Here is a 23755-nt window from a genome sequence, read left to right as displayed (position 1 = left end):
AAAATTGTGAGGTGATTATGAAGCATTACATATGAAGGAGTCTGAATCAATTTCAGATTACACTTCAAGGTTGCTAGTCGTGGTAAATGAAATGAAGAGGTATGGTGAGACGATAAATGATGAGCAACTAGTTGAAAAGATACTTCGCTCATTGGATGAAAATTTTAATTTCATCGTTGTAGCAATTGAAGAATCAAAGGATTTGAGTACAGTGTCCGTTGATCAACATATGGGTACTTTGCAAGCCCATGAAGAGAAGCTTTTCAAGAAGAGCAAACAGACAATCGAACAACTACTTCAGTCAAAGTTGCAGTTGAAAGATAAAGAAGATAGCCAAGAAAGAGGTGATCGAGGTCATGGTCGTGGTAGAAGTCATGGACGTGGTGACTTCAGAGGTCGTGGTTGAGGAAACTTTGGTCAAAGAAAGTTTGATGGGAGTAATTTCAACTCCAGTTCGTCCAGAGGTCATGGTAGACAAAATTATTCGAGGTCGTATGGAGGAAATTCAAATGATTACAGAAGGTATGACAAAAGTCGAGTTGAATGTTATAATTGTCATAAATTTGGTCATTATTCATGGGAGTGCAGAAATAAAGTAGAAGAAAATGTCAATTAAGTTGTAGAAGATGTTAAAAGCAGTGAGCCATCATTGCTTTTAGCATGCAGAGATGAAGAAACATGTGAGAACAGTTCGTGGTATCTTGATAGTGGTGCAAGCAACCACATGTGCAGAAGTAAATCCATGTTCGTGGAATTGGATGAATCTGTTGGTGACAATATTATATTTGGTGATGCTACAAAAATTCTTGTAAAGGGAAAAGGTAAGATTTTGATCAATTTGAAGAATGGGAAGCATGAGTTTATCTCTAATGTCTATTATGTGCTAAATATGAAGAACAATATTTTGAGTTTGGGACAACTCTTGGAGAAAGGCTACAATATTTTGATGAAAGATTATAGTCTTTCAATATGGGATCATCATGACACTATGATTGCTAAAGTCCAAATGACAAAGAATAGAATGTTTCCATTAAACATTCAAACTGATGTTGCAAAATGTTTGAAGTCGTGTTTGAAAGATTCATCCTGGATTTGGCACTTAAGACTTGGGCATTTGAACTTTGATGGCTTGAGATTATTAGCCAGAATGGGCATGGTGAAAGGATTGACATATGTCAAGCATCCAGATCAACTTTGTGAAGGATGTCTACTTGGCAAACAATCAAGAAAGAGTTTTCCACAAGAATCTTCTTCAAGAGCAAAGAGACCACTAGAGCTTGTTCACACTGATCTTTGTGGAGCTATCAAGCCAAGTTCTTTCGGTAAGAATAATTATTTCTTATTATTCATTGATGATTTTAGCCGAAAAACTTAGGTTTATTTTGTCAAGGAGAAATCAGAAGTATTTGGTATGTTCAAGAGATTTAAAGCTCTTGTTGAAAAAGAAAGTGGTCTTTATATAAAAGTCTTGAGATCTGACAGGGGAGGAGAATTCACTTCGAATGAATTCAAAGATTTTTGTGCAGAAAATGGAATTCGTCTGCCTATGACAGTTCCATGGACTCCGTAGCAAAATGGTGTTGTCGAGAGGAAGAATAGAACTATACTTTACATGGCTCGGAGCATGTTAAAGAGTAAGAATACGTCATAAGAGTTTTGGGCACAAGCTGTTGAATGTGCTGTTTATTTGTCCAATCCTTCTCCAACTAGAAGTGTATGGAATAGAACTCCACAAGAAGCATAGACCGGAAGGAAGCCATCTATTTCTCATTTGAGAGTTTTTGGGAGTATTGCCTATGCCCATGTACTAGATCAAAAGTGCAGTAAGCTCGATGATAAAAGTGAGAAACATATTTTTGTTGGCTACGATGCAAGCTCCAAAGGCTACAAGCTTTGTAATCCTGCTACAGAGAAGATGGTGGTAAGCAGAGATGTCGTGTTGATAAAGAAGCTGCATGGAATTGGAGTGACAAACCAAAAGACTATAAGTATCTATTTTTTCCAGAAGATAATGACGAAACTGGTGATATTGCTTCTCCATCAACACCACTTCCATCACCATCACACCAGTACAAACCATGCCTTCATCATCTACATCAAGTTCAAGTGAAGGGACTCATCGCGTGAGAAGTTTGTGGGACATATATGATGAAACTGAAGAGTTAAATGAAGGTTTTAATGATCTAACCCTCTTTTGTCTATTTGGTGACAGTGAACCTTTAAATTTTGAAGAAGCTGTACAAGATGAAAAATGGAAGACCGCAATGGATGACGAGATAAAGACTATAAAGAAGAACGACACATGGGAGCTTTCTACTCTTCCAAGTGGAAAGAAAGCAGTAGGTGTCAAATGGGTGTACAAGACAAAGAGAAACGAAAAGGAGAAGTGGAAAGACATAAAGCGAGATTAGTTGTGAAAGGCTACTCTCAGATAAAAGGCGTTGATTACAATGAAGTATTTGCTCCTATTGTTCGCTTGGAGACCATTAAATTGATGATTGTACTTGCGGCTCAAAATAGATGGAAGGATGTCATATCGGTATTTCTGAATGGATATCTTGAAGAAGAATTATATTTAGAGCAACCGCTTGGTTATGTGGTGAAAGGACAAGAGGATAAAGTTCTAAAGTTGAAGAAGGCACTGTATGAGTTGAAACAGGCTCCATGGATGTAGAATAGCATAATTGACAAATATTTCCATGACAATGAGTATTTAAGATGCTCACATGAACATTCTCTTTATAAAAATACTAACGATCATGGAGATATTTTTTTGGTTTGTCTATATGTTGATGACTTGATTTTTACAGGAAATTGTCCAAACATTTTTGATGAATTTAAGAAGGCAATGATCCAAGAATTTGAGATGACAGACATTGGTCTTATGTCATATTATCTTGGCATTGAGGTGAATCAATTGGAGGAAGGAATTTTTATCTCTCAAGAACGATACACTAGAGAAATTCTTGAGAAATTCAAGATGTTCAATTCGAAACCAGTTGCTACTCTGATTGAAATTGGAATGAAGTTGTCAAAATATGAAGATGGAGATGTTGTTAATCCTTCATATTTTAAAAGCTTAATTGGGAGCTTGATATATCTGACATGCACAAGGCATGATATTCTTTTCAGTGTTGGATTGGTGAGTCGGTTTATGGAATCTCCTACTACTACTCTCCTACTACTACTCATTTGAAAGTAGCAAAGAGAATTCTTCGTTATCTAAAAAGTACGCTCGATTATGGATTATTTTATTCTTCATCTGGAGAATTCAAACTTTGAAGGTTATTGCGATAGTGATTCGGCTGGAGATCTCAATGATCGAAAAAGCACAAGTGGATTTGTGTTCTTTATTGGCAATACTGCTTTTACATGGAGTTCTAAAAAACAGGTTATTGTGACACTATCTACTTGTGAGGCAGAATATGTTGCAGCATCACCATGTTTGTGTTATGCAGTTTGGTTGAGAAATTTGTTCAAGGCAATTGGAATTGTACAAGAAGATGCAACTATGGTCCATGTAGACAATAAGTCAGCAATTGGTCTAGCAAAGAATCCAATATTCCATGATCGAAGTAAGCACATTGATACAAGATTTCACTTCATCAGAGAATGCATTTCAAGAAAGGAGATTCAGGTTGATTATGTGAAAACTGAAGATCAAGTTGCGGATATCTTCACAAAGCCACTCAAAGTTGATGTCTTTAACAAGCTGAGGAATTTACTTGGAGTTATGAGGAAGACATGTTTAGGGGGGGATGTTGGAAATTAAACATGTATTATTCTAGATACATTATGCATATACATTCCTAGGTACATGCTACATGTACATGAACTAGTACATTCATGTATTTAGATAAGTTAATTGTGTGTTCATGTATGTATAGATTAATAAGATGAAGTTTATGGATCTAGATCTTTCCATGGAGTTATAAATAGGATGGTCATTTGTTGTATTTCAAGCAAGTGTGTGGAGAAGAGAGTTTGTGAACCAAGTGTGTATTTTGTGAGAAATTTTTCAATACAAGTAAAGTTGTTTATTCTCAAACGAGTCTTGTTGATTCTAAGTTAGCAAGTGTCCATCACACGCTTCCAACACGTCTCTCTACTGTTCTTTGTAGGTATATTTTCAAATTCTTTTTGTTTCTTTGAATCTATGTTGCCATGGACTTCAAATCAAATTAATGCTGTTTTTTAATTGTAGATTTTTTAAGTCTAAATTTGGTTGTTTAATTATAATGGTAGAGAGTTGATAAAATAAACTTTAATGAATCTGCTTAGAATTTTTATTTTCCGTGTTAGTTGGTGTTGGAAAATTTAAACTACTGTATTTTCATTTGATTCCTAACTGAAGACACGAAGATAGATGTTAGGGTCGGTTGGATCTTTGACTAGTATATCTTGTACTATTTTAAGTTTTCATCTGTCTTATTTTAGGACTCTAGTTTGTTTTCTACTTCTGTGAAGATAAATTGATTGGTTAATTTTGTGGAGATAAATTTATTGATAAATTGATTGAGGACTCTTTGTTCACATCGGTTTGTTTTTCCTTTATTTTTTCAAGTTATTTTGATTGCTATTAGAAGCTTTGGAAATTAGAGAAGGTTATATGAAGCCAGAAGAAGACAATAACTTTCTAGAATAGGTTTAGCTTTACGCTATAATTGAAATTTAGCTTATATTGTGGTTGACTTTCTATACTAGCCGATTGTTAAATCACTTTTTGTTTAATATAAATCTAAGTTTATATGATAATTTTGAATACGTGTTTATGGTGTTTGATTTAAATTTGAAGAAATGTTTAGGTAAAAAGATTATAACAAAAAAAAGGGAAAAAAAAAGGACATGCTTGTAAAGAAATTTCAGACGATTTTTTGACCTTGTACGACAATTACTTTCGTCGCCAAATCTAAAAATTCTTGTCGTGGTGCTAGTCACATATATTACGATGCTTAAGTCAGATCGAGATTTTATGAGAAGCATAGAAAAAGATAGAATTTTGTAACATACCTTGAGTATTGAGGTTATTCCCTTTATTTATAGAGGGAAAACCTAGCCTAGATATTCAACTTTTGAATTCCTTGGAGGAGAAAAATGACATTTTGAATTCCTTAGATAGAAGGGCAATTTGAAATATTTAAATAAAGACAACTCAAATTTAAGGAAAATTTTAAATCTTTGGATGAGGCCAATTCAAATTCTTTAGATCAGGATCTTGTATCATGGTAGACCTATTCTTCAATCTACAAGGAGGCTATAAAGGTAGACGAGTTCAAGTTGATTCTAGGTCCATTGTCTCAACCCCTTACCAACCAGGGGATGTTCAGTTAAGCAACAAGTTGAGTTAGCATAGTTGGCCGAGCCGACCAGATGACCAAGGGTTGGCCAACCTTGAGGCTTGGCCGAGCCGACCAGTCGATCAATGCTAGTCGTGACCCAATTGCGCCAACCAATAGGCCAAGGTTGGTCAACTTTGCAGCTAGCGCAGCCAACGCCAACCACAAATTGGCCAAGTCAACCAGCCGATCAACAAGCTAGCTTTTGGTTCTTAGCTATTGGGTAGGGTCTACTTTTTGGATCTCGACCTACGACTCCTCAAATGACCCTTAATATCCAGACTTGTCTCATCAGTATTTGATCATTCAATACATATTCTTGGCTTTGCCTTATTTCACCGATAACACTAGTAAAAATAAATAATAATGAAATAGTAAAATGGTAAAATAAGTAATAAAAAGCTATAAATGAGAGATGAATAATAAAAGTCCTAAAGTAATTGAAAAAGTATGGAGCTCACCGAATAAGTAGTGATGAGATGAGAAAATAAAATTAAAATATAATTATTTTCTCAAGTTTTGACGTGAGATTGCCGATAAAATTGTTTCCTATATTTTAGTAAACATCATCGAACTTTATTGAATTTAAACGAGACTTTAGTTAATTATATCAATGGAAAGGACCATGTAAAATAAGAATAAAAATTTTGAGACATTTAATCGCCTGCTTATTGGAGAAGTAAAAAAGAAATAAAAAGTAAAAGTAAAGGTAAAGGTAAAAAAGTCGTAATAATTAATATGGAGACAAATTGTAGGAGAATCTATTTTTTTCTGAGGTCGCCCGTTCGGTCCCACGAAGTGTACCAAACGCAGAGAAATTGTCGGTTGGGAAATTTCTCATTCTGAATTCTTTATCCACCCTCCTCGAGTAAACCATAAACTCCTAAAAAGAAAAAAGGCCAAAATTGGTTGACTTGTGATTATGATTTGATGTGAATATCAACGAGTGCATACATCATCAAAAACATTTTAAATTGTATTTTCAATTCGCAAACTCCTTACTTTTTTTATTATTTAATTAAAGTTTATCGGTTATCGACATAGCTCGATAAATAAAGTATTGATAAGTGATCAAACAACCCCATACATAGAAGGATATTGAGCCCCATATGATACAAAGGGACCGTTTATTTTTTGGGAATGTAGATGTCCAGTATCTTCAGATGCCTGGAATCTCATGTACTCGAAATTTTAGATGTCCGAAATTTCAAATAATCATGTTTATTTTGTAGGAAAATTTATAAGGATATATGAGAATATTTTTGATAACCACGGTGGTTTTGCTCGATTTATTCATGGGAATATTGTAAATTTATGCAATGTTCCAAAAATGTCCTTAACAATCGTCGTATAATTTATATATTAAATATAATATTATTTGAATTCATATAAAAATTGTAATTTTATTAATGTAATATTATATTTTTATGTCAATTTTAGTTTATGTTTGGTGACTATTGGAAGAGTAAAATATCGAAAGATTGCACCCTAGATTTGAATTAAAACAAATTAAGATATTATATCCTTGACTAATGTTTATTTTATATCTAAATGTAGCATATAAATAAAATTATATTTAGACATTTATCAATTAATTAGTGCATACATTTATTTTTAAAATAAGATAAAATAAATGAGAAATAAATATTATTGATGAAAAAATATTATAGAACAAAAACAATGAGGGACAAAATTATCAATCGCTAAAGCGAGCATAGCTCAGTAGTAATTGGCATATACCTCAAACCAAGTGGTTGTGAGTTCGAATCCCCTCCCCAAGGTGCCCCAAGAGGAGGTCGGGCCTCCATTGACTGAGCTCAATAGCCTAGATGTAGGAGAATTTGTCTCTCTCGAACGCAAGTCAAGTCTCTTTACTAAATATCTATCTAGTTTTGTAACAAATAAAGGTTTTAACGAACAAGTCTCTTAACGACCTCTAAAGGAATTCTAAATCTTCCGATCTTAAAACCCCTTCAGTTATGAATCTCATTTCTAAAATCTCAACTACCTCTCCCGAGTGTGTAAGATTGTAAGTCTAAGATCAATTAATCTGTGGCTAGTAGATTAAAGACATGAAGCAAAGAGAAACATAAATAGAATAATCAAATGCATGCAATCAAGAAAATCGAACAATCAATCCATAAACGTTAATGGGTACATCAATCCCTAAGACAATGGAAATTAGGTACTCATGTTCATGATTAAGATAGAAAGTGAATATGTCGTGTTGATTGATCGTCTCTAACTCAAACTTCATGATCGATCTTCAAGACCTAGCTTCTTCCTCGAAATATCTCCAATTTTTCCCTTCTCGGATCCCCCTCCAATTATGATCGCGGAGGTCTTATTTATAAAAGTTTTCATGACATTAGCGTCTCAATGTTGTACCCTAAATACTGGCAAAAAACGAGTGTTGACGCACGCTACGACGCAAAGCGTTAATAGTGTGTTTTGTCATTACAGCATTGAGACGCTCTAGGGTAGCGTTGAGCTGGTCATTTGGCTGGGCTTCCTCATTTGAGCGATGAGACTCTCTGGTAGCGTCTCAAAACTACCCCCTCTGGTCTTCTGATCCAAATTATGTTGTGGGGCCTTCTCAACTTGTTCGGGCTATGGCTTTTCACTCTATTTGATCAATTTGATGTCTCGATTATTCTTGATACCTTATTCCTACAAAACAACATTCATGCGTGTAAATTTATCATAAATAAATGGAAATTAACAATTAATTCCATTATAATTATTATAAAGTATAGCCCATATCGGGGGCTATCAGTAGGCTGACCACGAGCCTCTGTCCAAAGGGCACTGATGCTATGTTGGACATCAACCCAACGTGTCACTATGCAATCAGCAGAACAACATGTTATTAGTACGAAAAACGTGTACGGACCCATAAAAATTAGAGCGGTACCAAAATTCTCCATTAAAGAATTCCCTCATTGTAAATGGGGAAATCACCATTTATTCCTAGTCTTGTCTAAGCTCAGCTGAGCATAGTCCAATCTAACTACTAACTTTAACATCATAGTATATTGCACCTCGCACTATACTGATGTTAAATTTATTTTTTATTTTTTATTTTTCTTAATACAACATGTGGGGTGTGGATTCAAACCTACTCAACTATGCTCACTTTGACATATTAAATATATTAAATTTATTCTTTTTGTTGATTCCTTATTAATGATAAGACATCTAATAAATTTTAAAGAAGCATATAAATATAGAAACCTAAATTAAAACTAAAGTAGACACCTACCTACAAAACTATATGATCTCAAATGTATATATCATTTTTCAATTTAAAATTTTAGTAATATTATAAATTTAAAATTTTCTTCTTAATATATTAAGATTTTAAAGTTAAATCATGACTATCACTGAAACGGATTTTTTTAAATAATTACTTTTTAAAAACAAATGACAAAAGTAGGGTAGGATCAAAACATATTCCAAAAATAGGGTAGGTAAATTGCGGCCGTTGTGCGCGATTTAGAACGAAATCGCGGCCATATGGCTACGACTTCCATTCTGACGCAAGTCGCACTTGCTAGGGTTTCGGTGGGGACAATTTGTCCCCACCCGTGACCCCCTCCCCCATTCTTACTTTTTCTTTCTTTCTTCCATGGTCCCCCCTCCCTCATCCTTCATTGTCGTCGTGTGAGCTCCACCGCCTCCTCCACCGCCGCCGCCTCCTCCATTGCCGCCTCTTCCTCCGCCTCCGTTGGAGCTGCCGCCGTCGTGACCGTACGTCGACCGCCGTCGGTAAATTTTTTTTTTTTAAGTTGATTTTGTTGGTAAATGTTTTTCTATTAGTTTGTTTTGTTTGTATATGTATTTTTTTTATTAATTTTGTTTTGTTTGTATACGTTTTTTTATTAATTGTTTTTGTTTGTTTGTATTTATATGTCTTTTTTTTAATTAATTTTTTTTGTTTGTTTGTATTTATATGTCTTTTTTTATTAATTTTATTTTGTTTGTATGTCATTCTTTGTTTGTATATATATTTTTTGTCATGAATTATTTAATTTAGACATAGATGGATTAACATTAGATTATGGTTAACTTTTTTGATTTATGTTATATGTTATGAATATTGTTGTATGTTTTTTTTTAAATAATTCGTTAACATAGTTATAAATATTGTACAATTATGTCATTAGATTGTGATGAAATTGTGATACTTGAACCTGGAAATGGATCCGCTTCTGATATTGAGGTGGAAGTGGATGAATTGTTTGGAACTGAATTGTGTTTGAACATTCCAGTAAATTTGAATCCTCCACTCCCGAATGAGGAAGCACCTTCACCGATGTTTACTGAAATAGATTTTGAGACTGTAGACTCTATATGTGAAGAAGGTTCAAAGTTGGAAGAAGGGTCGATGTCTCTAGAAATGAGTGTGGATAACATACGTATAGGGTCAAAATTTAGGACCAAAGAAGAATTACAACTTGCTGTCAAGAAATATTGTATTGCACAACATTATCAATTTGTTGTAATTGAATCGAATCAAGATATGTGGTATGTAAAATCCAAACAGTGGAATGATGGTTGCAAGTGGAGACTTCGTGCTCGTCGACGTAAATCTCATGGGATGTTTGAAATCAGTGTACTTGAGGAGGTTCATTCATGTTTATATGTCGAGCTTACACAGGATCATTCACAATTGGACTCAAATTTTATGTGCAATGAAATTCAGAATATTGTACGACGTGATCCTAGTACGTCTGTAGCTTCATTACAAGAAGTCATAAAAAAAGATTTTGGATATTGTGTGAACTACAGACGTATGTGGCAAGCTAAACGAAAAGCACTAATTAAAGTTTTTGGAGATTGGGAAAAATCATATGAAGAGCTCTCATACTGTTTGAATGCTTTAGTGCATTACAATGTCGACACTCGAGTACTCTGGGACTTGATACCTTCGAATAATCCTGGACATCTTATTGTTGGGCGAGTGTTTTGGTCATTTGGTCCTGCAATTGAAGGATTTAAACATTGTAGACCATTAATCCAGATTGATGGTACACATCTGTATGGCAAGTATAAGGGAAAATTACTTATTGCCACCACAATTGATGCAAATGGACATATATTCCCTATTGCTTTTGCTATTGTGGAAGAGGAAAATACTTCTAGTTGGTCGTGGTTTTTGTGTGCCTTGCGAAATTTGGTTACCGATCGAGATGGAATTTGTCTAATTTCTGATCGTCATGGAGGTATTTTGGCGGCTGTGAAAAATAAGGAAAATGGCTGGGTGAACCAAGAGCACATCATCGATTTTGTCTCCGTCATGTGGCTAGCAATTTCAACAAAAAATATAATTTGAAGCCCTTAAAAGAGTTGGTGTATCGTGCTGGGTGTCAACACCAAAAGCGTAAATTTGAAAGATATATGAGGGAGTTACAACAATTGAATCCAGATTGTATTGATTTTTTCACTCATATAAACATTAAAAAATGGACACAAGCACATGATCAAGGGTTTCGATATGGATGGATGATAACAAATCTAGCAGAGTGTATTAATGGTGTTTTCAAAGAAGCTAGAATGTTGCCAATTACTGCATTGGTGAAGTTTACATTTTTTAAGACTATTACTTATTTCCAGAAACGTAGAGATGATATCAGTGAAGCAGTGGATCGGGGTGAAAAGTATACAAAATATGCTTTAAATAAATTGAGGAGGTGGGAGAAAAGAGCGACAACACATTCAGTGACTTCTATTGATCGAGAGACACAAACTTTTCAAATCGAGACAGGAATAGATATGTTCTCTCCTTACAAAGGCCAACATACTCAAGTAGTTTGCTTGAAGGACAATACATGTACTTGTAACAAGTGGCAATCTTTCAAGATACCGTGTTCTCATGTAATTGCAGTCTGCAATCATGTTCACTTGCCATATTTGCCTTATGTCGAGAAGTATTACGAATTGTCACGGTACCAACTTTGTTATGCATCTCGATTCTACCCTATACAACATAGGGACTATTGGCCGGAAGTGAAGTTTGATGTTATTCATCCGAACTCAAATTTGTTGAGGGAACATGGACGCCCAAAAAACTTCTCGCATTCACAATGAGATGGATTGGCGGGAGACGGGTACGAAAGTTCATTGTGGAATATGCAAAAAAGAAGGACATAACAAACGTACATGTCCAACTCGCAACTCTGGCGCTTCATCTTCGAGACAAATGGGTGATTAAGGTGGATTTCTTTAATTATTTTTTTAACATACTGTTACAAATCTATTAATATTGAAATCAATTTTATATTTTCTATGTACAGGTTGAAGCATATGCGGTGATATCGTTCTCAATTAGTGTGGGATTGTTGCTTTGTAATACCTTATATTTTATCACTTACCCGGATTCGTGCTTTGTAATACACTATGCTTTATTGAATCATTTTTTGCTTTGTAATAGTTAGATATTTGGAATTGTAATGTACTATACTTTATGTCATGTTATTTGCAATGAACTTTGATTATAATTGTGTTATTTGTCTTATTATATTTAAGCATTAATTATGGATCCAGGACCTTTGGATTCGCATCAGCTATACTTACAACGACCACATCGTTCACAATTAGTGTGGGATGATGGATCTACCATAGTTTTGCAATGTCGAAGAAGAGAGGCCGTAGTATCTCATAACATTAGGCTAGATAATCGTATAGTGTCATATCTACAACAGTCTGGATTTTGGGGGTTTCACAGATAGGCTTTACTCAGTTAGATTGGCATCTTATTACTGCACTAGTGGAGCGATGGAGGCAGGAAACTCACTTGTTTCACATGTCTGGTGGAGAGTGTACTATTACACTACAAGATGTTGCTGTGCAGTTAGGACTACCTATTGATGGAGAACCCATTACAGGACCTCCCCAACTTAAGGGATCTAGGTTGAGTATTCCTTGGCTAGCGGCACAATTCATTGAATTACCAAAAGTAGCTTTTAAAACTTTTATCCAAAAGTAGCTTTTAGTTTAATTTTAGAACTTTAAACTTTAATCACATTTTAATCAAAATTTAAAATATAATAACAAAAATTAAAATAATTAATTGCATCTTAATTAAAAATTTCGCAATATTAATAAAATAGATTCTGCAATATTAATAAAAGTAACAATAAAAAAATATATGAAAACTCAATATTAATAAAATTAATTTTGCAATATTAATAAAAGTAATAATAAAAAATATATATGAAAACTCGCTAAAACAAGGTGAAAAATGTTTGGAACTTCAGCGGAAAAGAAAAAGAAAAGAAAAATGTGTGGAAGTCGCGTGCGTTGGCTGCGATTTTCATGGAAGTCGCGTGCATCGCCTGCGACTTCCACGTCAATAACACCTCACCCGCCACATAGACAATCCACATCGCACGGAAGTAGCGTCCATTGTATGCGAGTTTTGACCCCTCCTTTGACCTAACCTATTTTTGTCAATAGTTTCAAAAACCTAAATTACTTTTATATTTATTTATTTAATTTACCTTTATTTAGTTATTATTTTTAAATTAACATTATTTTTGTAATTTCTTTTTAAAATGTGATTATTTCAAAACTTAACCCCACTAAAACCCACCAACAATTCACTGTCTTGCATGTCAAATAATTATTTAAAATACAATGATGTTTGAACTTATAAAATGGATATGTGGTAGGGTAGCTATTGTCATAACTTGTGAAATTTTACCAATTAATATTATAATTGAATAAATTAACCATCCATTAATTATAGTAGGTAAGACATTGATTATATGGTTAATAAGTGGTTTCATGGTCAAGTTGTTAGAGTATTAATCGTCTTTTCTATGGATTTAGGTTCAAATTTTCACTGTATTCTTAAAAAAATAGTAATAATAATTGAAGTTATAAGCTAATTTAAGTCATTAAAAAAATATACTATTTATAAAATTCGGCCTCAGTTAATGTTTGGAGTGATTTTAGAGTTAAAAACACTTTTTTACTATTATCAAAATCACCCCTATTTAAAAATACAGACGTTTGGTGATTGATTCATAAGTAATTTTAGAAAATTTTGGTCAATCATTGAGACATGATTTTCAAGTAATATTTGATAAAAAAATTAATAATAATTCAATTTTTAAATGATTATTATTTTAAATTTCAAAATTATCCTTTTATTTCACCATATATTTTGAGAAAATATATTTCTTTTCCTTTTTATAATTTCTATTTTTCTCTAACTTTGTCCCTAAGGGAGGTTGGGTGTTTTGGATCTCAAGAAATATCTTTGACTCCTTACGTATATACGGATATAAAAACAATATGCATACTCCAGATATAGGGACGTAAAGACTCTTTAGTAATAAAAAAAATTCTCAAACTTCATTCATTACTAATTTTGTTTACTCCCACTCACCAAGTTTTTTTCTCTAAATTTTTTTAATCTCTCTTGTTTATGCAAGGATGTGCACAATAGTGTGTTCCTAATTGTAGCTCGAACTCGGCCTCCGGACCGACCTGGACACTTGGACGGACCTGCACAAAAAGGTGAGCACTCCGACGATCAAGTCAGTATAGGTCGGATTCCAAGTTTAGTTCGAAGCCAGAAATCATCATACCTGATCGGGGAGTGAGGTCCTCTACTTATGGGTGGTGGTCCTGCTAATCTAGCGACGGTTACATTCGGTAATCCCGGGACCGTCGGTTACACCCGGTAATCTCGGGACCGACGATTACGCCCGATAATCACGCCGCAGACAGTTGCTCATCTCGGCCCATACCGAGCTCCCCAGTAGGTCAGACCTGAGCCAGGTTCACCTCGGCCCTCATACTTAGCATTTGCCGGCGTTGGTGGCGGCCATCTCGGCTATCCGAGCTGGGCATGACTCATCAGCCATCTTGGAGCACCAATAGGGGTCCTCCACGTGTCCAGGGTATTCCCTTCCCCAAACATTGGCCCCCTCTCTGTCTGGTCCGATCTCGACCTGGCAGAGAAGTTCATTCGACTTGCTTTGGACACGTGGCGACTTCCTATTCGTGGGAAAATACAACCGTCGCGGAAGATTTATCGTCGGAATATTCAAATATTCCGACGCTTCGGATCTCAGAAAGGATCCTAGCCGCTCGTTGATCACACGTGTACGGTGGGGAAATTCTTCCGACGGGCTATAAATGCCCCCAATCCTTCAGATCATACCTTACGTTCCTTGAATTGGAGTTCGATCTGAAGGCAGCTCGAACCCTTGGTAGGTCGGTCTCTTCCCTCTATCTTTCGAACGTAATTGCCATGTCGTCCTCTATTAGCAGCAACCTAGGATCCAATTTAGCTCGTAGGTTAGAGTCCGAGCTCGAGGAGATAGAAAACTTTAGAATCTCCGATGACGGGGAGGATAGTGACGCCTCCACTTCAAGTCAGGGTTTGGAATACCCTTCTAGGATACCTGAGCACTACCTCGGATCCCTTCGTAGGGGGTTCGCTATCCCTGAGAACATCCTCCTCAGGCTTCCGGAGGAGGGGGAGAGAGCTGACAATCCTCCGGAGGGATGGGTCACTCTCTACTTCAAAATGTTTGAGTACGGCCTCAGGCTTCCCCTTCACCCTTTTGTCCAAGAATTTCTCTTCCGGACTGGGTTGGCTCCGGCTCAAGTGGCCCCCAATGGGTGGGGCGTCATTTTCGCTTTGGCCATCCTCTTCTGGCTACGAGCTCGGGATAGTGAGGAGGCCGAGCTGTTGGACGTAGACCAGCTCCTCGCGTGCTTCGAGGCGAAAAGGATAGTTAAGAAGCCTGGTCGGTTCTATATGTGCGCAAGGAAAGGCGCAGGCGGTATAGTTAAGGGGCCGTCCTCCATCAAGGGATGGGTGAGGAAGTGGTTCTACGCTTCCAGGGAATGGCTCGCAAAGGACGAGTCAGGTCGTTCCTTCTTTGACGTCCCCACTAGGTTTGGGAACCTAGGTACGGAGTAGTTCTTACTTTTCGTAATTTTCTTCTATCATTCAGGTCTAACTCGGATTTTGTCTTCATGCAGTTTCAATCCGACCAGTCCCCGAGCTTACGCAAGCCTCCTTCGATACGCTGAAATACTACAAGGAGCGCTTTCCGAGGGGTAGGAAGGTCGGAACCCTAGTGACTGACGAACTGCTGCTTGAGTCCGGGCTGCTAGATTACAACCCTGCAGTTCGTCCCATTGAATCCCCAAGGCCGAACTCTGAACTTGGTATGCCGAGCTTGCCTCCCCCCTTTTTCCTCTAACCTTGTGTTGACCCCTGTTTTTATTTCGCAGCCATGGTTTGCGGATTTGCAAGCGGCGTGAAGCGCAAGTCTAAGGGTCGAGCCCATGCTCTTGAGGTCGCCCAGAGTTCGATACCTACCACCCCTGCCGTGGCAGGGCCCGCCTCGGAAGATCCAGCCCCGGTGATCGAGCTGGAGTCTTCTGGGGGTCCCTCGAGGGAAAAGCGCCCCAGGGATCAGACCGAGGCGGTGGACGCCCAGACCGAGGCGGTGGACGTCCCGCCTTTGGGCGAGGAGGCGAGGGAGGAAGCCCCTCTGAAGCGAAGAAGGAAGAAAAAGAAGGCGATCTCCCCCTCGGAGGTTGGAGCTTGCAGGGTCTTGCCTGCAAGTTTCGCAGATCGGGTGGACGATCCTGCGGCCAGGATGGGCGGGACGTCCGACGTGACGGCACGGTTCAGAATTGAGCCGTCAAGTTCCGGGGTGAGGGACCAGGTGTCCCGCATCTCAGCTGCAAGTTTGGACCACTGCCTAAAGAGGGCGTCCAAATTTGTGAGCGACCCTGGGTCCGTTCTGCAGAGGACCATCGACTACGCCGCCGAGGTAAGACTAGTGCCCCATTTTTGCTTGATTTCGCCCAACAAGTAGTTCGATCTAACTTTTTCCTTGTACCATTTCTCAGGCGTTTGTTGCTTCCATTCAATCGGCTCTGGCTGTAAAGGCCGAGCTGGATGGGAGGGAAGTTCTGGCAGCGAGGGAGAAAGAGGAGTTCTCTGCTGCCTTGGAGGCTGCTTCCTCCACCATGAAAGATGAGCTGCTGAAGGCTCACTCTGAGGTGGAGACTTTGAAGGCCGAGGTGGAGTCCCAGGCCGAGCTGCTGAAGAAGGAAGAGGACAGGCGCAAGGCCCAACTCCGAGCTGCCCACGCTATTACCAGGGGCCTAAAGAGGGAGAAGTTCTAGCTCCTGAAGGAGAAGGACGACATGCTCCAGGCGCTTGAAGCGAAGGATAAGGAGCTGGAGCATGCGACTGCCGAGCTGGAGACGGCGAAAGAGCGCCTCAGCAATGGAGTCCTACTGGAGGAATCGTTTAGGCAACATCCTGACTTCGATGGATTTGCCAAAGATTTTTCTGACGCGGGCTTCAAGTTCCTCATGAAGGGCATTGCTTCCGACATGCCCGACCTTCAGATCGATCTCAGCGGTCTAAAAAAGAGGTATGCCGAGAAGTGGGCGTCTAGTCCTGGTGGCACCCCTGGCCCCCAAGCGTTGGTGGAACAGTATGTCAGAGATCTGGATTCTGACTACTCCGATCCCGAAGAGGACCAGGTCGGCTCCACTCAAGAGGGCGCTCCTCAAGCGGGCTCTTAGGCGACCACCCTTCACGAGGCTTTTCGCTGTTCTTCCTCCCTTTTCTTTGATTTTGTAAGTGTCAGGGCAGAGCTGCAAGGTCTATGAGCCTTGGCTCTGCTCTTCATTCAATAAAGAGACTCCCATTTGCTTTTACTTTGTTGTTGGCAACCTCTTTTCTTTGCTTTTCCTTTGAACCGCAGCTAATGTCACCTCGCACCTCTTACTTTTGAGGTCGCGCCTTTAATTAAAATAATTTGAAAGCTTGAGTTTGAATCTCTTAATGTTCAATACATTGCACCAACTCTGGATTTTTAACATTTCACCCTTAAATTAAAAAGGTAAAAAGGCTAAAATCCTAAGTCCGTAGCTATTCTTCATATCGTTCCTCGTACCCCCAAGTTCGGAGGCTTGATCATTTTGAACTTTCCACATCGCCCCCTTTGTCTTGAAGGTTTGAATTTTAAGTTCGTCAGTGGTTTTGGCATCGCACCTCGTACCCTTAGGCTTCGAAGGATTGAATTTGAACCAACTGCTGGAATGCAATCACGTGGGAGTCCGTGGCCCCCATTTAATTTCTTGTCGAACTCGGAAGCATGAAATTAAATCATCACATTTATTCCGATCATAATTCTTTTGGAACAGTCTTTACAGATGCATTGAAAATCCTTTTGTCATTTCAAGGATAATAACGCTTCAGGTGTTCCGCGTTCCACGGGTGCGCGAGGACGTCGCCTCTCAGATCGGCCAATATGTACGTCCCAGGTCGGACTATGCCCTTGATCTCAAACGGGCCCTCCCAGGCCGGATCAAGGGCACCCACATGCGTTTGGACCCTCCTTAAGACCAGATGTCCGACCTGAAAGGCCCGAGGTCGAACGCGGGCATTGTAATGTCTGGTCATTCTGCCCTGATATTCCGCCAGGCGTAGCTGGGCCATTGCTCTTCTTTCTTCCAACAAGTCGAGGTTGAGGAGCAGCCCATCCTCATTCGTCGTAGGCTCGTAATGCTCTACTCTGTCAGATGGCATGCCGATCTCAACCGGGACTACAGCTTCGGAGCCGAAGGCCAGGGAAAACGGGGTCTCACCCGTCGACTCTCGTTGGGTGGTCCGGTACGACCATAGAACCTCTGGTAGCTCCTCGGCCCACCTGCCTTTCTTGGAGTCTAGTCTAAGTTTGATGCCTCGCTTGATGATCTTGTTGACCGCCTCCACCTGCCCATTTGCTTGCGGATGTGCGGGGGACGAGCTGAGATGACTTATGCCGAGTTTACTGCAAAAGTCTTTGAACTTGGCGTTATCAAACTGCTTCCCATTGTCTGTCACTATGGCCTGCGGTATACCAAAGCGACATATGATATTCGTCCATACGAAAGACGTAACCCTGGATTCCGTTATGTGGGAGAGCGCCTCGGCCTCGGCCCACTTGGTGAAGTAATCCACCGCAACCACAGCGAACTTGGTCTGGCCCTTGCCCAAAGGGAAAGGACCAATGATATCTACCCCCCACTGCGCGAATGGCCATGGGGCCGAGATGGGGGTGAGCAGCTCGGGAGGTTGGTGGATTATGGCCCCGTAGCGTTGGCAATTGTCGCAAGTTCGAACGAACTTCTTGGCGTCCTGGCTGAGGGTCGGCCAATAGTATCCTTGTCGGATCACTTTGGCTGACAGCGACCGGGCGCCTGAGTGATTGCCGCACACTCCTTCGTGGATCTCTCTGAGGACGTACAGGCCCTCTTCAGGGGTTAGGCATTTCAATAAAGGCAGGGAAAAGCCACGTCGGTACAATGCACCATCTCGGACCACGAACCGAGCTGCCCGCCTTACCAACTTTCTGCGCTCCTTGGGATCTTGTGGTGAGTTGCCCCTAATGAAGTCCGTGATCGGGTCCATCCATGAGGATTCTGGAGCGCCGATCTCTATCAGATCTGGCTCTAAGATCGAAGGGTTATCTAGGATCTCGACGGGGACCGACCTGGCGAGGTCGGTCTCGTACGCCGATGCTAACTTGGCCAAGGCGTCAGCATTAGAATTTTCTGCTCGCGGAATCCGGCTTACCTCGTAAGTTCGAAACTGGGCGAGGTATGATCTGACCTTGCCCAAATACCTCTCCATTCGGGTGTCTTTGGCTTGGTATTCGTCCTTGATCTGGCTCACAACCAGCTGGGAGTCACTAAAGACCTTAACACAAGAGGCCCCCAATGCTCGAGCGATTCGCAGGCCGGCAATAAATGCTTCATACTCAGCCTCGTTGTTAGAAGTCCGGAAGCTGAACCGCAAGGCATATTCAAATCGCTCACCCCCTGGTCCGAGCAAGAGGACCCCGGCTCTGCACCCCTTCTCATTGGAGGATCCGTCGACATAGACTGTCCAAGGTAGGTCGGACTCGCTCAGCTCGGAAGGTGGTGTGAGCTCGGCTATGAAATCTGCCGCTGCTTGTCCTTTCAACGCGGTTTTGGGTTCGAACTGGATGTCGTACTCACTTAGCTCTATTGCCCACTTCATTAGGCGTCCGGAAGCTTCCGGCTTGTGGAAGATACTTTTAAGGGGCAAGTTAGTGAGCACCACCACCGTATGGGCTTGGAAGTATGGTCTAAGTCGTCGGGCCGAGGTGACCAAAGCGAGAGCCAACTTCTCCATCTGAGGGTATCTAGTCTCGGCTTCGGTCATAGCCTTGCTTGTGTAGTAGACCGGGTTTTGCCGCGCTTCCTCTTGCCTGATTAGGGCCGAGCTGACGGCACTGTCAGACACTGCTAGGTACAATTGGAGCTTGTCCCCCGGCATGGGCTTGGCAAGCAAGGGTGCCGAACAGAGGTAGCTCTTCAATTGCTGAAACGCTTGCTCGCACTCCGCTGTCCATTCAAACGGCCCTTTCTTTCGTAAGACCTTGAAGAAAGGGAGGCACTTATCTGTCGACCTTGAAACAAACCGGTTCAGGGCCGCAATCCTGCCATTGAGGCACTGAAGCTGCTTCAGCGTCTTAGGTGCCTCCATCTCGATCACGGCTTTAATCTTTTCGGGGTTGGCCTCGATTCCCCGGTTGTTTACCATGAAGCCAAGGAATTTTCCCGAGGAGACTCCAAAGGCACACTTAGCAGGGTTGAGCTTCATTTGATATGCCCTCAGAACCTCGAAGGCTTCGGCCAGGTCGGAGAGATGCGACTTAGACTACTTGCTCTTGACAAGCATGTCGTCCACATACACTTCCATATTCTGGTCGATCTGCTTGGCGAACATTTTGTTCACCATTCTCTGGTAGGTTGCTCCTGCGTTCTTTAACCCGAAGGGCATGACCTTGTAACAGTACAGACCTTGGTCTGTTATGAAAGCAGTATGACCTTCATCTGGGACATGCATCTTGATTTGGTAACAATTATATAGATGCAAGCGCACACCTGTCAGAGTAATATAAAATGGATGGAGTATCCAAGTATCGATCCTCAAGGACTTCTAAATAATTTCCAAACTCTGAAGTTTTAAAGAATAGTGAATGTTGAAATGAGTGATTCTTGTAAAATGGGAAGTGGTCACAAATAATGGTTTTGGATTTGGGATTTGGACTTATAATAATAAAACCTAGCCCGATTTACTTCAAGTTAGCCAACAAAGAATCAAGGACATGCTAAGGATAATATGCATTTTACTTTAGAAACTAACGACTACGCTTCTCACTTTATTTATGTCTAAGCAAGTTCAAAGTCCTAAGACATTCCCTAATATGTCTATTATGAGATATATCTTAGTTTTAGGATGGAAATAGTCGCAACCTCGGGTTAAGGTCCTATGTCTAGGCTACTTAAGCGGAACCCTTATGTCTAAGGCGCTCCTCTCCTCGGTTTAACCACTCAACAATGCAAATAAGCAACCTTTTCAGTATTGACTTGTTAAGACTTACAGTGGCCTTCTCTAAATCCTAACTTTTTGGGAAAACATGTTGAGCAATGAATGGAAAGCAAAAACACTACCTCTTAGCAACTCTTTTTAGACATAAAAGGCTAACTATCCATAACCGGGCTAGAGACGGGAATTTAGAAAGACATATTGAAGAAAATACAGCAAGTAAAACGGTTGAATGTGGAATGCATGTGTGAAAAACAAAAGTTAACTAACGGAGAGTTTTTATCGGGATTGAGAGCTTCGCCCTTCTCTTTCAAGCAAGGGAGAGTGTCACGTGCTCTTTCCTCCAAAAACACAACTCTCTTAACTAAAAATAAAGTAAAGGCAAAGGGAAGATAAGCAAAGTGCTAGATTTTTATATATTTGAATAAGTAGTAAATAACTAAGTACAAATGGAAACAAAACAAAGCTCAATAAAAGAATGTAAAGTACTCGGGATTTAAAAACCAAAAGCAACTAATGAAAGCAACTCAAAAGTATTTAGAAAGCAACAAAGAAACACTAAAAATGATCAAGAGAAGGAAGCAAGGCTTGATGATTTTGGTGGAGAAGTTGCTGGAATTTATAGTTGTGCAGAATTGGTTAGGTAGGTCCTAAAACGATGGTGAATCACCCATTTCCAACTCTTTTGACTGACCAAATCGTGCTCAAACTGATAGTGGAACACTTCTTCTACACGTATGCATCGGTTGGAACCACCAAAACGCATTGGAAGACGTGTTTCATGAAGGGCAAAGTTGGAAGAAAAACTGTTTTTCTGCAGGCACGCAGGCGCCTGGCGCCTCCCATGAAGCTTTTTTCGTCTTTTTGCTTCTTTTGATTAATTTGCACTCCCAAATGGTCCTAAAATGTCATAAATACAATATAAGCCAACCACAAACCATAATATATGAATTTTGCATGAATTGGAACTCAAACGACCGAGAAAAATCCGAAACAAAGCTGAAACATTGTAAAAACAGCATCTAAAACCTTCTTTTTACGCATGTAAACAAGCGTAATCAACGTCCCTGCTTGTCTTGCCCACGCACGCCCCGCCTGCCTTTCCTGCATGCCCACGCCTACCTACTGCCTGTCTTGCCGCACCCTTTGCACGTGCACCTTCCTTGCACCTGCCCTACTTGCACGTCCACGCCCATCCTACACCGTGTGCACCCTACTTGTATGCACGCCAGCTTCAGCACGACACCCCCTCTAGCGCTCACACTGCGCCCCATCAGCCTTTGCACGCGCACCATGCCCCCTTGCCGCCGCCCAAACTTGCCGCCCAATGCAAAAAAATATATATATAATATATAAATATATATATATTTTTTTTTTTTTTTTGAGATTTAGCCTTAAGTTTTATTTTTTGAGAATTAAATTCTTTATTATTTTAGGCCATTCTTTTCAAGATTAGGAAAGAAGGTTTGACATTTATTTTATTTTCCAATTTATTTTATGGTTTATTTTTATAAGATTAGTTCCTAGTAGTATTTGAAAAGAAGTTTGGATGATAGAACTTTAGTAACTTTGCTCTTCTTGCTTTCATGTAATTCCCCGTTCGGGTGTTATCACTTATGATGCGAGAAGCATTCAAGTTTAGTTGGTCACCAAACTCATGGAGTGTTTCGACCTCAAATGAATAATGTGTCTACTCAAGGTATTGAATAGTAAAAGTAATTCATCTCACTTTCTCCTTTTGAGTTGGAGTGGTTAGACACTTATTTAGTTAGAGACTTATTTGTTTCTACTCTCCTTGATCTCAAATTTCTCTAAAAAAATTTTGGTTCTTTTCTCACTTTTTCTAACTTTTTCTCTAAAATTAATGCACCACTCTCCTTATTTTATTGCTGTAAAATTTTTGTACCCTTCTATCTAAACTTTTTCTTTCATTTTAAAATTTCTTTTTTATCACTCTCTCAACTTTATTTACGTCTAAAAAAAATTTCCCTCTTTAAATCTTTTTTTTTTTTTTTGTCTCTATTTAAAGTTCTCTCTCTATTTAAAAAAAATTGTCTCTCTTTCTAACTTTTTTACTCCCTCTCAGTCACTAACCTTTTTTATCTCTCTTAAATTTTTGTTTCTAACCTTTTTGTTTCTTAATTTTTCCCTAAAATATAATATCGTTTTTCAAAATTTGATGATTCTAAAATAATCTTCCAATCAAACATTACATTTAAAGATATTTTTAATCATATCAAAATTACTTTTAAAGTGTAAAATCAAATATTAAAATGATTCATTACTAAACGATTTTTAGAAGAGTAATTATAATTGAATCACTTCGACTAAAAATACATATTTTAAAATAACTCTCAAACATAGTCATACTTCTAGGATATTTGTTTCTAATGGAAGAAAGGAGAAGAGATAAATTAACAGGAGGCACTGTCAAAAAAACAAAGAAAAACATAGGTATTACATAAAAAAAAAAAAAGACAATACGTGGACTAGATATTTATTCTTTATATTGATTTTTTTAGTCCAACAACATGGGATAGAAATTCTTATTAAAAAAAAAAAAAGAGGATATTTTAAGGAGATATATATTTTAACCGGAAGTTGTTTATGCTAAAAGTTGATATTAGGTCAGATTATAGTAGTAATTAGGGTACCACTTTGATTAGGATCTTTCTAATTTTTTTCTCTGGTAATATAGCGGTATAATTTGTCGAGATTTATTGTTTTGAGATTTTGTTATTTTATGCTTCTAGTTATGACCAGATTATAGAGTAGATTTTGACTTGGATTTGTGATTTTTTACTTATCTTGGAAAAGCTTTTCCATATCAAAATTACTGGTGTTTGTTTATTATTTTTTCTACTTGTTATTTCTTATTAGGAACACGTCAGAGATAATAATTAGTCCTTAGAACATAGTGTTTATTCCAACATTTTTAACCTTAAAAAATATAATTTTGTATCTTATCTATAAAGCTATATGTTCAGATGGACTGAAAATTCTATAATAAGATGAATTGTATATT

The 23755-nt window shown here is 38.9% G+C and overlaps 1 protein-coding gene across 1 annotated transcript; it reads left to right on the top strand.

Moving 5' to 3' along the window:
• Positions 1–9338: 9338 nt before the first annotated feature.
• LOC111010548 (uncharacterized) lies at positions 9339–10671 on the top strand. Its single transcript, XM_022284009.2, has one exon. The coding sequence runs from the start codon at positions 9493–9495 to the stop codon at positions 10669–10671; it is 1179 nt and encodes a 392-aa protein (XP_022139701.2). The 5' UTR covers positions 9339–9492.
• The last annotated feature ends 13084 nt before the right edge of the window (positions 10672–23755 follow it).

The sequence above is a fragment of the Momordica charantia genome (genome assembly GCF_013281855.1).
Source record: "Momordica charantia cultivar OHB3-1 chromosome 4 unlocalized genomic scaffold, Mcharantia_2.0 BLBB01000004.1, whole genome shotgun sequence".
Classification (NCBI taxonomy): domain Eukaryota; kingdom Viridiplantae; phylum Streptophyta; class Magnoliopsida; order Cucurbitales; family Cucurbitaceae; genus Momordica; species Momordica charantia.
This window is presented reverse-complemented; position numbering and strand designations above follow the sequence as displayed.